Source organism: Momordica charantia (genome assembly GCF_013281855.1).
Source record: "Momordica charantia cultivar OHB3-1 chromosome 4 unlocalized genomic scaffold, Mcharantia_2.0 BLBB01000004.1, whole genome shotgun sequence".
Lineage (NCBI taxonomy): Eukaryota > Viridiplantae > Streptophyta > Magnoliopsida > Cucurbitales > Cucurbitaceae > Momordica > Momordica charantia.
In genome coordinates, this window is record NW_028275162.1 from 1,762,258 (window position 1) to 1,776,241 (window position 13,984).

Here is a 13,984-nt window from a genome sequence, read left to right on the forward strand (position 1 = left end):
CACTACTTCTTTCATCAAACAATATTAATCATTGATCCAAATAAATCCACCAAGTAATATTAACACTAAGTCAAGTAGATAAGAAAAGAGAAGACGACATCAAAGTTTACAGTGGTTCGACCAATGTAGTCTACATCCACTGCACAAGGTGAGAGCAAAACTTCTATTAGCTTCAATATCCAAGAACAATATAAATATAGGAGGAGAGAAAAACAAACCCAAGTTTTATGCAGAGCAACCAAACGAAAAAGGTGAAAACAATGGACAAAAATACAAGAAAGAGACTTCTGTATTTTTCACCCTCGACTGCTGTGTTGCAGGGAAGAAGATGAAACTCCAAATTTTATTTTTCCGCTGCTCTAATCTCAAACCCACGACAGAATTAGGTTTGAAGGAAAAAACCCACAAGGGCTCACACCAACGTAACAAAATTGCCCCGATAGAGAAAATAAAAGGACAAGTCCAATCTTCTTTGACAAAACTGCTGTGAGATACGAGTCACATAATAACATAACTATTTACATCTGTCCGTATAAGGCAACTTTCTTCTGATCTTTCTTGGCCACTTATTTTTCCATCTTCCCGAGAATGGGTACAGAATGTTGATGTCTTCACTTAAAATACAAAACGTAGCTTTCAAGTTGTCCCTTTCCATGTTGGTGTCTTCACTCAATCTCATAACATCAAGCTTTTATCTCGATCTTTTAACCCTTCTATCAAATGACAAGTCAATTCGAGCAGCGTCACGTGGCTCAAGTTCGAAAACAAAAAACTTTAATCCAAGGTAGAAATTTTAGAAAAAGTGGTGCGAGGAACGAAGAAGGGTAAGTCCGCCTCTTAGGTCGTTGTAGTTTATCGTAGTTCAGAAAGTAGGTATAAAATATTTAAGATGTTATAGTTTTTCTCAAATTTGCCCTTTTAAATTAAAAAAAAAATATATATAAAAAGTTAGTAAGTAAAATTTTGCCAAAGAAATTTTATTTGCCTCCGGTCCTGCTTAGACTCATAGGAACATATTACTCTCGGTGTAAGGAACAACAACTTAGAAATGATCTTCCTCGATTAAACGCACCAAAACTTGGAACTCTCTCGATTAAGATGGGGAATAGTAGGAAGACTGAACATGTTTAGTATATTGAAGATCATAACCTTTTGCATATTCTTTATATAGACTCATAACTTTGGTCTTTAGGGACTCGTAAACTTCCATTACATATTTGCTTGCTATGGTTTCCTTCTTATCCAATATTCCTCTTGTGTTCTCTTGGATTGATTTGCTCCATTAAGCCTCAACATTCATCTGAATTTGTTTGATTTCATCCTTTCCAAGGAGTAAGAACAATATGGCTGCCACTTCCAACTTACACATAGCAATGTACTCTTGCTTTGCTTTTGGCCACTTGACTCCATTTCTCCAAATTTCCAACAAGCTAGCCAAGAAAGGCCATAGATTCTCCTTCGTCCCATCCAAAACACTGCCCAAATTGCAGCATTTCAATCTCTTTCCAAATCTCATTACCTTTCTCCCCATCACAGTTCCTCATGTGTTGATGGTCTCCCTCTTGACGCTGAGACAACTGTTGATGTTTCTCACACTCTGCAGCTCAGTCTCATCATGACTTCTATGGACCGCACCCAACCTGAAGTTGAGTCTCTTCTTCGAGACATAAAACCCGACGCCATCTACTTCGATTTCGCTCACTGGGTGCCAAAACTGACATGTCGATTGGGAATTAAGTCAGTTTATTATAGTGTCACTTCAGTAGTAACAATTGGTTATGCTATGATCATAACAAGGCAGCTTTGTGGACTTGATTTAGCTGAAGATGATTTTATGCAGCCACCTCCTGGCTTCCCCAGTTCCACCATCAAGCTTCATGCTCATGAGGCTCAACATTTTGTATATCCCTCAGTAAAGTGAATCTGATGCTTTAGCATTCAAGTCATGTAAGGAGATTGAAGGGCCTTTTACAGACCATCACGAAAGCGAATTCGAAAAGCGCATGTTTCTTTCTGGAGCAATGGATCTACAAACTCCAATCACAACCTTAGAAGAAAGATGGACAAAATGGCTATCAAGGCTCAACTTTGGCTCAGTTATATACTGTGCAATTGGAAGTTAGTGCACCTTACCAAAAGACCAATTCCAAGATCAATTACTAACTGGGTCTAGAGCTTTCAAATATGCCATTCTTGGCTGCACTTAAACCACCTCTCGGCGTCGACACAATGGACGCCACCTCACCTGAAGGGTCTGAACAAAGAGTTCAGGGGAGAGGGGTGGTCTATGAGGGATGGGTTCAACAACAGCTCATTTTGGAGCACCCATCAGTTGGATGCTTTGTTACACATTGTGGGTCAGGCTCTTTATCAGAGGCTTTGGTGAAGAAGTGTCAATTAGTGCTGTTGCCTTGTATTAATGATCACTTTTTTCGAGCAAGATTGCCGAGCAACTTATTGAAAAAGTTGGCGTGGAAGTTTAGTGAAAAGCTCCGACTCCAAGTTATCTAAAAAAGAAAAGAAAATTGAAACTGAGAAAGAGATCAGAGCGAACCGTGCCAAGATAAGAGAGTAATTAAGAGAGTAATTGCTTTACAAAGATCTAATATCAAAAATTTCATCCACATTTTACAACTTTTGGTTGCATGAGCAACAAGAAGAGAAGTCTTTTGTTTCCTCTAATTTCTCTCATAAATTTTATGTTCCCATTTACCTCCCATTACAAATTACAGCATGTTGTGAAAAAAGAAACAGCAAAATGAAGAGATAAAAGAGAGATTGAGGTGTGCTAAGAAAATGGTAGAAATTAATGAATACATGATAGTTGTTGGACCTCATGCTTTGGATTGCTCATTGGCAGCCATGAAAAGGCCCGTAGAAGCTTATTGTGTTCATCCATTTCTTTTAAATTATTACCACGATTATGTTTATTTTTCCCATAAGTGAGGTTGTTGGTTTCATTGTTGGTAAATTAATAACGTGTCATATATTGTCTGAAATCATTGATGGACACGATACAGTAGGACCAAGATTTAGTGTAGTTGATTCATGTACTAGATACCTTTTATTATAATTGATTGGTTTGACATACAGAGGAGAGAAATGCATAAAAGAGGTAGCTGTTCTATTTTGTTAAAAAATAGAACGGCTTATCATTTCTAACCGTTGTCAAGACCAAAGTACTAAATATCGGTCGACACGTCGATAGGAAGAAAATTGTCTTTCCCTCCTTATAGATGATATAATATAATAAAATAGTTAGAAGTGATTAATTATAACTAAATTAAGCTACCATTAAAGTTTTATTTACTCATTAAAATAATTTTTATTATTTTTCACAATTTTCCTGATTTTCCTGACTCAGGCATTTTCTTTTGTTAAGTATTCTGTCCCTTTTGCGAAAAAAAAATAAATAAATAAATTGTGCTGCACTCTCTCTACCCTTTTTGTCGTCAAGTGGGTTAATAATAAATATTATTATCATTTATTACGATAATTATTAATTTTTTTATCATTTCTCCCTCTTCTTCTCCACGAAATCCTACTTTTCCTTCATTTCACAATTTGCTGCAACTTGCCCACGAAAACCCTCCAGGCTCCAGGTATGTTTGCTATGTCTTTTCCCCCTCAATTTTACTTCTTTGGTCAACCATTTTTTCCTCCCTTATTTTAAACAAAAGATTTACCAAAATTCATAGAGATCAACCCAAAATGCCTCGTAAAAAACAGATCTTGCTTCTTCTCTCTTCCTTCCAATGTTAAATAACCAAAGGAACAAAACCCATTTCTCTTATGGAGTTTTTCCACCCCCAAACATCCAAACTTGTTCCAATTTTTAAGAAGAGGCTTAATGGGAATGATCAACTCCCCTGTGTAGCTCATCCCCAGTTTCCCTTTCTCTTCAACACTAATTATTTTCCTTTAACTTGTATTTTATTTACAAAAAAAAAAATTCTCTATTTCTTCGAAAAGAGACAAGTACGTTCAAAAATTGATATTGACATTTTCTTAGCACAACACATGAGGAGAGATTCGAATTCACACTCTCTAGATTGAAGGTATATCTTAATTATCGATAAGCTAGACTTGTTTTGGATCTTAGTTTTGAACATCAACTCCTACTGATCTTTTCTACCACCCACTTGCTAAAATTTGTTACCTTATTTTGTTGTTTTTTAGCTATTGGAAGGTGGGAAAGAGGAAAAAGAGAAGTGTTGACAATGGCTGTAACTTCCAGTTCCAGAATGCACATAGCAGTGTACCCTTGGTTTGCTTTTGGCCACTTGATTCCATATCTCCAAATTTCCAACAAGCTAGCCAAGAAAGGCCATAGAATCTCCTTCTTCATCCCATCCAAAACACTGCCCAAATTGCAGCCTTTTAATCTCTTTCCACATCTCATTACCTTTCTCCCCATCACTGTCCCTCATGTTGACGGCCTTCCTCTTGGCGCCGAGACTACGACCGATGTTCCTCACTCCTCGCAGTTCAGTCTCATCATGACAGCCATGGATCACACCCGACCAGAAATCGAGCATATTCTCCAAGACATGAGACCCCATGCCATCTTCTTCGATTTCGTCTTCTGGATGCCGAAATTGGCACGTCGACTCGGTATCAAGTCGATTTATTATAGCGTCATTAGTGCAACAACATTTGGTTATATTTATGTCCCATCAAGGCAGCTCTGTGGAGATTATTTATCTGAGGCTGATTTTATGCAGCCACCTCCCGGCTACCCGAGTTCCACCATCAAGCTTCATGCTCACGAGGCTCGATTTTGCGCATCCATGAGCCGTACGAGGTTTGGCAGTGATGTCTTCTTCTTTCGCCGCCATTTCACTGGACTTCAGGAATGCGATGCTATAGCATTCAAGTCGAGTAGGGAAATTGAGGGGCCTTATGTAGACTATCTCATAAGTGAATTCAAAAAGCCTGTGTTGCTTTCAGGATCAGAGGACACACAACAGCCAACCACAACACTAGAAGAAAGATGGGCAAAATGGCTATCAGGGTTCAATACTGGCTCGGTCATATACTGTGCATTAGGAAGTGAGTGTACCTTACCAAAAGATCAGTTCCAAGAATTACTTTTGGGTTTAGAGCTTTCAAATATGCCATTCTTGTCTGCCCTTAAACTACCTCACGGTGTCGAAACGGTCGAAGCAGCCTTGCCTGAAGGGTTTGAACAAAGAGTTGGGGGAAGAGGGGTGGTCTACGGGGGATGGGTTCAACAGCAGCTTATTTTGGAGCACCCATCGATCGGATGCTTCATTACACATTGTGGGTCGGGTTCTTTATCGGAGGCATTGGTGAGAAAGTGTCAATTGGTGATGTTACCTCATATTAGTGACCACTTTTTTCGAGCAAGAACATTGAGCAGTGTTTTGAAGGTTGGTGTGGAGGTGGAGAGAGGGGAAGAAGATGGATATTTTACAAGGGAAAGTGTGTGCAAGGCAGTGAAGATAGTGATGGATGAAGAGGATGAAACAGGGAAAGAGATCAGAGAAAACCGTGCCAAGATAAGAGAATTATTACTTGACAAGGATTTGGAGGAGTCTTATATCAACAATTTCATCCAAAGTCTACAAGCTGTGATTGCATGAGAAGATTATGTCACACTGGTTTTTTACACATCTAATGCATTTTAGACTAAACAATAACAAATTTAGACAAATTTAAATAAATAGTTTGTTGCATTTATCTTGGTGATTATGTAACACTTAACAGTCACTTTGTTCATGGCATTTTCTTATTTCTTGAATAAAGGCTGGGGAAAAAAATGACTTTCTTGTAGCTTGCTCTTCTTTCTCCCCCATACCATCTCTAGTCTTGAATTGATTCTTCAAGAATAAAAATAAGTATCAACATCAAAATTAAGCGGCTCTAATTTCTCTCATATTAATAGACTGTTAGAAATATTAAATCTCAATCAACTGATAAGAAAAACGCTCAGTTACAAAATCCACGGCTTACTTGATCTTACTGATAATCAAGTATGTTTCGCCTTTTCAGCTTCAGAGGTATGCGGATGCCTGAAGTGAAAGATGCTGGTTACCCCTCGTCCCTTCGACAATTGTTCCAGCTCCTCCACTTTCTGTTTCAGAATTTCTATTTCTCGAGCTATATCGTCATCTCTTTGTTTCATTGCCTATAAAGTCACAAACATGTAAAGATATTTAAGAACAAAGTATGCTAAAATATTGATTTAAATTCAAGTCAGATCAGAAGCACTTATATATGTGAAACAGTGAGAGCAATTCCCAATATTTTAAAATCACATGAGGGCAAAAGAAAATAAAAGAAGGCTACGAGACTACAAGAGAATAAAATACCAAGAATTTCTGGTGGAATAAGTTGCATTGTCAGTTGTGCGATTTTTCCATGATTTTGGTAAATAAATACCAAACAACATACAAAGGTCCTAAACTAAAATTGATATTAGCAAATTAACACCTAATATTATTGCTTTTTCTGCTTGAATGAAGCAAATTCACGTTAATTTTACAAAATATAACTTGGAAAACTAAACTAGTTATCTTGCTCTGATTCAATAATAAACTTTTGATGTTCACTCTAAATTCCTATTCTACACCTTCATAACTCCAACTTCCATGTTCCTCTCCCCCACTTCCTCCTCTCCTCCCCCCTGGAGAAAGGACCCATTACCCATATCTAGCTTAAAAAAAATAGAAAGTGCTCTTTTTGCAAGCTCAACATTCAGCTGGTTAGCCTAGAATATACACCGAGGAGAATACAGGTGCTTGGAATGCGCTAAATCCAGAAAGTTCATTCATTTATTCAAATCGATCCCAGAATGAATCCCCAGTTGTTATGAAATATGAAGACACAATTCATTTCATTTGAAAAAAAAAAAGGAAGAAATAAAGGAAAAGAATCCCAAATACCTCGAGTTCTTGCCTACGGAGCTCCTCCTTTCTTGCTTCTGATCTAGAACTTCTTTGCACCTCAAAAATAACAGCAGCTCCGGCAACCTACGTGCAGAGTACAGCTGATATAAAAATTGCGAAATCTATGCTTCTAATGAAGCAATATGATAATAAGTATACGGATCTCTACGACTTTTTCATGGTAAATTGGATAACATGGTGATTCTAGTCTAATATAATTTTCCAAAAGGCCAGTTCACATTTTATAGCCCAGTGGAACTAAACGAAGAATGGTAGACATTGTAAATAAACTTTTATTCTAGTCAGTATGTTTCAATGTGGATGAGATATAATTTGATAAATCAAAATATCCCAGCAGGAACACACTAAAAAATCCTTCTTTACGAAGCAGCATAAAGACACAGTAAAGCCACTTCAATATGCTGAGATAATTTTATTAAAATAAGAAGAGAGAGAGATATATATAGAAATCATATTACTGTGAATACAAAAAGCTCTCCGAGAAGATCTGCTGCAGCTTGGACAGCCTTCTCTTCATTCAGGGGCCGTATGGCAGCATCTGTTGCACGACCATAAATTCTTCGTTGCACATTCGTCGAAAATCGGTGATTTGCCTGGTTCCATATCACAAAGAACAATATAAGAAAATCTTACGATCAATTCTCCACAAAGAATAATTTGTGTTAAAGAATCAAACTATGGTGCAAGAAAAGTTCAAAATCAAAGTAGCAAGAAAATTATTTGCATTCCTTGAACACCTATGCATATGACGTACCATGGGGAAATCAAATAAGAGGGTTGCATCAAATTTGAAGCAACTGATTTCACAAGCCAAGTAATAATATAATATACATCTATTTCACTTCCGGGCGCAACTCTAATACTGCAGAATTCTATAGTAGTAAAAGTCCCATTTCAAGGTATTGAAGAAAAAAACAGAGAGAGAGAGTTAACATTCATATTACTTGAGATTGAGAATGAGTAGGACGATGCAGACTAAAATCTTTTCCCAGCAACACATTTGTGCAAAATATATCATATTCATAACAGAAGTTAAATATATCATATTGAAAGCAATGTAAATCGTTGAAAATTCTACAAAACCTGCGCGACGTTGATAATACACTGCCTAAACTTGGGGTGCAATCCGGCGTCCTTCTTGAGACGACGGGCGATGGGTTTGCAAAAGGTTTTCAGAGCGAGAGTCCCTAACTTCACAAAAGGGAGTATCATTTCTAACAAACGCCCCCCTTTTTCACAAACTCAAATCGAGCTCTCGAACCATAGAATTGACCGAAATTAAAGAGGCGGGGAACAAATTGAAAAGTTGACTCTTGTAATTGGTCACTCTTGGTCTTGAACTTGACCAGGTAGCCGATTCCGCAAACATTATGCGTGCGGAAGAAGAAGGGAAAGAACTGAAGCGACGGAAGAGGAAGCAATTGCATTCGGACCAGTGGATAAGGCCGAAGCCGAACAGATTCGTTCCGCCATTACTGTGCAAAATTGCAAATCTTTTGTCTATTGAACTGCTACAAATTGCAGGCGATGAATGGGTTTAAGGATGGGCCTTTTGTGGCCTAATAAAGCCCTTCAATCGTATGTCAAAAGCCCAAAGCCCTAGAAGGGCACCCAGGATATGAAATTACATATCTACCCTAGTGTTAGAAAATATTTTTAAAATAATAATAAAACCAGCCTGAATTCTTTTTTCCTTTTTTTTCAACAAATTTTTATTCTTTATTAAAATAACTAAAGAAAATTTGTAGAGAGCATTAGAGTATTCTATTATTAGAATAAAGAAAACTAAAAAAGAAAAAAAAGAAACAATGCAAAATTTTGAAACTAACCTTGTAATGTGCTTGATAATCTGTGTAGAAGGTGTAGAAGGGAGATTGTATGAGTGTAAGGTTGATTGTATAAAATTCAAAAGTTAAATATCTATCTTTATCGGGGAAAGGGAGAAAATAGAAATTTGTTAGGTTTAAACTTAAAATCCTCGTAAATCCAACCTTTTTTAGAATGTAAAATAATTGGACAAAGAATAGGTTTGGAAATCATGTGTGATTTTAAATTCTTTTCTTTTTATTTATCCAAACAGAAATAATTTGGAATAGGGTAAAAGTCATTGTTTAACATACTCCCTAACAATTAATTGTATCTAATCTTTGGGTCCCTTGAGATACTATATTAATTTTTATTGTCACGTTCTACTTGAGTTTGCTTTCTTAAAACTAAGTTTGACAAAACTTTTTTTTCCCTTTAAAATTCATGTTGAAAAAGCATTTTCAATACGATGGGGAGGGAAATTTAAATTATTCACTAATTTTCTTAAAAATCATGGCATTGAACATATGTTCTCTTAGATTATACTTCCCAACAAAATGGTATTTGAACACAAACCACAGTATATTGTAAGTTGACATTGGTCTTACTCTCCTTTCTCAAGCTACCATGCCTTTGGAATTATGAGATGAGCTGAGGCAATTTCCGCTATAGTATATCTCATTAATAGATTGCCAACTTCAACTCTTGATGGAGCAATCCTTTATGCTCGGTTTGATATCCTAGATTTTGAGGGATTTCAAAATCATGACGGATTGCAAATGAATTCCGCTGTTTAGAAGTGCAGGATTTTGATGGATAGATTTCAAATCATTCTCGTTTCAAATCAGATAAGGAATTTAATATATTTTTTGGATTTAAAATAATTTCTTAAACTTTCCTAACGTGGAAGAGAGGATTAGAATCCTATTTTTTTATCATAAACTAAATTACTATTTCTTAAATGTTTTTGGATATGTTTGTTATCCTTACTTAAGACCCTAATTAACAACGATCATAAATTGGATTTTCGATCCATGTGTGGCATATTTCTTGGTTATAACAATTTTCACGAGGGATAAAAAATAATTTTCTTTTTTCTAAGTTGGTGGGTAATATCCAATGTATCTTCCATGGTTCCTTAATTTTACTCTATTACTAAAGATAGCTCCTATACCATGTTCTTCTTTAATTAAGCCTATATTCTTGTAAACAAGATGAAACTTTCAATGAATGAGAATATGCTCTTTTCCTTAAATTCTCTATTTTCTCTCTTCAGAACTCTTTAAATTTCTCTAAATTTATTAGTAAAGTTATTGTTGCAATTTTTATTTCCATCTCTGTGGGAGGGTTGTGTGAGCTAAATTTATATATTTTTTAGATATATATTTTATATTTTTTTACTTATCAATCTAAATGTTAACATAATTATATTGACTCGAGCACCACTTAACTGACCAAATAATTAAAAGTTAATGTCTTTTTTTACGGGCAATAGAAGGGAATCTCCTCCCTCTAATAATAATGTATTCTTTTTTTTTTTTTTTTAAATTATAGATATGGTATCACCCAAACATCAAAGGTCGAGGTCCAACAAAATAAAATTGTATTACCCGCCATGAGATTTACTACAACATCAGTTTTGTATTAGCTATGGAGAATAATTATAGGAAAAGTATATCTTAAAGTTTAACTATAGTGTTAACATTTATGTTTTTAATACTTTAAAATAAAATGTTGAAATTTCACGTGCATCTTACTATTTGTTTAAATTACACATCACAATTTCTATTTTTAAAAAATATTTAAATATAATATTTTAAATGGAAAAATATAGAAAATTAAGAATTTTAAGGGACCTTGGAGTAAAAGGACCAATCAGGAGTTTTTTTTCCCTTATTTAATTATAAGCACTTTAGTACAAACATCAATTTAATGTTTTGGTCTATTTTTTAGGAGTGCTTTCATCACAAGTAATGGGGACAAAGCACTTTTAAGTGATTTGTACATTTTTGTCCTTTTTTTTTTTTGGTTACTTTCAAGATTTAGAATCACTATGTTAAAAGTGGGTTGAAGTATAATCAATGCCAAAATAAAAATACTTTTACACATAGCTTTCCTAAAGCTAATTTAATTACAACAAGTGAATCATACTTTAGCTAAAACTTTATGTTATTTCTGTTAAAAGGATTATCAATTTAGTGTCCTTGTAATTGTTTCTATTCTTAATTAAGTCAATCTTGTACTTACCAGTAGATTTTAGTCTTGTTGATCATTATTCATTAAGTGTTTAGGTAAGATTAGGTTTTTCATAATGTTGATGTAGTTTTCTGTCGGGATTTTTTTACTGCTGGTTTGGGATGGTTGTTAGGGATTGGGTGGATTTTTCTAGTAGCACTACATCCTGTGGGCGAATGTAGTGAACGTTGATCTGGCAGAGTGTTCGGCCGTTTGTGAGGGAATCTCCATGGCACTTCACACTGGCCTCTTCCCACTCCAGGTTGAGACAGATTCTTCTCACGTTTTTCAGTTGTTGAACATGAAGTGTGACGATGAATCAGAGGTTGGCGTTGCTGTATCGCATTAAACTGTCCTTTTCCGAGAATGCAACCTTCGTTTAGTTTTGTTAATCGGGAGGAAAACTTTGCTGCCCGCAAACTTGCTAAGATGGCTTTATCGCATAACGAGCTCGAGGTTCGGCTTGAAGCGTTGCCTTCCATCGCTGTGAGCTTAGCTGCTGTTGGTTGTATTTGTGTTAATTCGTAGGTTTTGTTCTTTTGGTATTCGGAATAAAAACAAATAAAATATTGTTATCTATTTATTTTAGTTTTTAATTATAAATATAATTTGAAGTATAAAATCATATATTTTCCATAAACTTTTTTTTATAATACTGAACACTAACAAATGATATATATAATTCTCTTTGGAAAAACCTCCCATTAAATGCAAAGTTTTTTAGAAGACCAATACTCAATAGTCCAATAAATTTCTTTACATTTTAATTGGCTATTTAATTACTTTTAATACTCCCTTTCACAATTAAAAATTTTCAAATTCTGTCCAAAAAAAAATTCAACCATTAATATAATTTCTTTAAAACTCATCAAATTTATATAGGAGGCTTTCCATATCCATTTTTTTTCTTTTCCTTTTCCAATCAAAACCTTTCAAATATATTATGTAGGTTAGACTAATTTTAACTTTAACTCTCTCCCTCCCTTTCTCATCATTTTTCATAATTTCTCATCTTTTTTATGACATCTCTCAATTCCAAACATGATTATCAATTGATAGATTAGAAATCTGTTGGGTTTGTAAGGAGTGCAAACAAAGTCTCATATTGGTTAGGGAAAAGGATGATTTATGCTATATAAGGGAGGACAATTATCTTCATTGGTATGAGGCCTTTTGGGTGGAACCAAAACCAAAATCGTGAGGGCTATGCCTAAAGCGGACAATATCATACTATTGTGGAGATACTCGAGGTACGAAGGAGTACTATTGTTCTAACAAGTGGTATCAGAGCCATGGGAACCTAGTTGTGTAGGGGAGGAATCGTCAGAACTTGAACAAGAGTGACGTATGCTCTGTACTCGAGTGACGATCAAGACATATGCCCTATCAAGAAAGATGTATGAATTAGAAAATATTATATATTAAAAAAGGACACATTATTGTGGACTATCAATAAATTAAACTTAATATATAATTTTGCATCTCAACACACATCATCTCGAGTTTGTCCTTTGCTTATTTTTGTTTGGTTTTGGTTCCGGCTGTGAAAAGTCTCTTTTGATTGTTTTTTGCCTTAATCTCATCATGTGAAGTCGATCTTTTTTTCCTTGCAATATATCTTTCCTTTGAAAAAGAAAATAATTTTAAATTTCACGTGGGATTAAATTAAACAGACATGCCCATGCCCTTGTTGACGACCGAAGAGAACCAATGAAACTACAATAATTCAGTATTTTATTTAATTTTTTATTACAAATTTGATATAAAAAATTACATAGTAAGTGATGGAAGCTGATCATGGCCCTCATTTGATATAGAATAAAGAGGTAGTTCAATTATTTTGTCATTCATGGGACTTTGTTTATGTTACGCTTTTTGGCATGTTATAAGAAGTACAATAACTAAAATATTATAAGAGTTAAAATAAATAGATTAAATAAAGATGGTAACTTTCTTGATCGATCATAATATAGTTTTAATATATATGTTGTGTGGCTTACACTAGTAGATCTCTATAATCAGGATTCTTTGTTTGGGTTGAGTTGACCAATGCATGACTCGAACTTAAAGATCTTATGGTAGATAACCTAGTATCTCTGTAATAGATGAATGATTTATTTTTCTTAATAAAACCTCTCTTTTTTATTTATTAATTTAATTAATTAATTAATTTATTTATTTGTGATTACATCAGGATGACTTAACACATAATTAAATAATGGTTGAAGCCATTGATAGTTGAAATTTAAAAATAGTAGATGATTATCAACTATAGCTTAGCACATAATGAATATATTATTCCTCTAGTTGATACATTCGTCGCATATGCATGTAGTTTTGCTTAGCAACCTTACTTAATTGAAGTTTAAAACAGAAAAAAAAATTCATAAATCGATTAAAGCATTCTTGATAGGAAAAACCTTTACTTTTTTCTTAAAAGAGAGATATAATTGGAACTTTTTTTTCATATACTAAGTTTATTGTAAATAATTCTTCTATTAGTTTAGGTATCTATCTTCAATTAAAATCTTGTGAGTTCGAAATTTCAACCTACATATTGTAATAAAAACAGAGTTAGAGTCCATTTAAGTTATGATTCTATAGAATAACATTAGTTGCGTACATATTTTCTCTTTCTTATTTAATTTGTTCCGTCCATGTTTGATAATCGTTTTGTTTTTTACTTTTAAAAATTAAGCTTATAAACATTTCTCTATCTATGTATTTGAATATTTTCCAAATCTAAACTAAATTTTAAAAGCTAAAAAGTAGTTTAAAATTTGTTTTATTATTATTATTATTTAAAATTTCTGCTAAAAATTAAAGTGTAATTTTAGGAAAGATTAAAAAGATGTCAAAGAAATTGTGAAGAAGCCAGTAAAATTATGAAAAAAACATAAAATTTAAAAATCAAATCCTTATCCAACAATTTATTATAATTAATATTAATAATATTATTATTATTATGCAGGTGGGGCCTTTATTATTGCTATTTAACTATTTTGATGAAT

General features: G+C 34.2%; 2 protein-coding genes and 1 pseudogene across 4 annotated transcripts; 2 read left to right on the plus strand and 1 right to left on the minus strand.

The window, feature by feature from the left end:
* Positions 1–835: 835 nt before the first annotated feature.
* LOC111007737 (cyanidin 3-O-galactoside 2''-O-xylosyltransferase FGGT1 pseudogene) lies at positions 836–3,032 on the plus strand (annotated as a pseudogene).
* Positions 3,033–3,451: 419 nt separating this feature from the next.
* On the plus strand, positions 3,452–5,796 carry LOC111007807 (cyanidin 3-O-galactoside 2''-O-xylosyltransferase FGGT1). Of its 2 annotated transcripts, XM_088123140.1 has the most exons (3): positions 3,502–3,602; positions 4,013–4,058; positions 4,180–5,796. In XM_088123140.1, the coding sequence occupies exon 3, from the start codon at positions 4,221–4,223 to the stop codon at positions 5,604–5,606; it is 1,386 nt and encodes a 461-aa protein (XP_087979266.1). In that variant the 5' UTR covers positions 3,502–3,602; positions 4,013–4,058; positions 4,180–4,220; the 3' UTR covers positions 5,607–5,796. The 2 variants fall into 2 exon arrangements, with proteins under 2 accessions (XP_022135998.1, XP_087979266.1); XM_022280306.2 differs by lacking the exon at positions 4,013–4,058 and having other exon boundaries at positions 3,452–3,602.
* LOC111007808 (uncharacterized) lies at positions 5,678–8,425 on the minus strand. Of its 2 annotated transcripts, XM_022280309.2 has the most exons (5): positions 8,016–8,425; positions 7,391–7,525; positions 6,909–6,995; positions 5,977–6,151; positions 5,678–5,843 (listed from the first exon to the last, which is right to left on the minus strand). In XM_022280309.2, the coding sequence occupies exons 1-4, from the start codon at positions 8,142–8,144 to the stop codon at positions 5,993–5,995; spliced, it is 510 nt and encodes a 169-aa protein (XP_022136001.1). In that variant the 5' UTR covers positions 8,145–8,425; the 3' UTR covers positions 5,678–5,843; positions 5,977–5,992. The 2 variants fall into 2 exon arrangements, with proteins under 2 accessions (XP_022136001.1, XP_087979267.1); XM_088123141.1 differs by having other exon boundaries at positions 5,678–6,151.
* Positions 8,426–13,984: the final 5,559 nt, after the last annotated feature.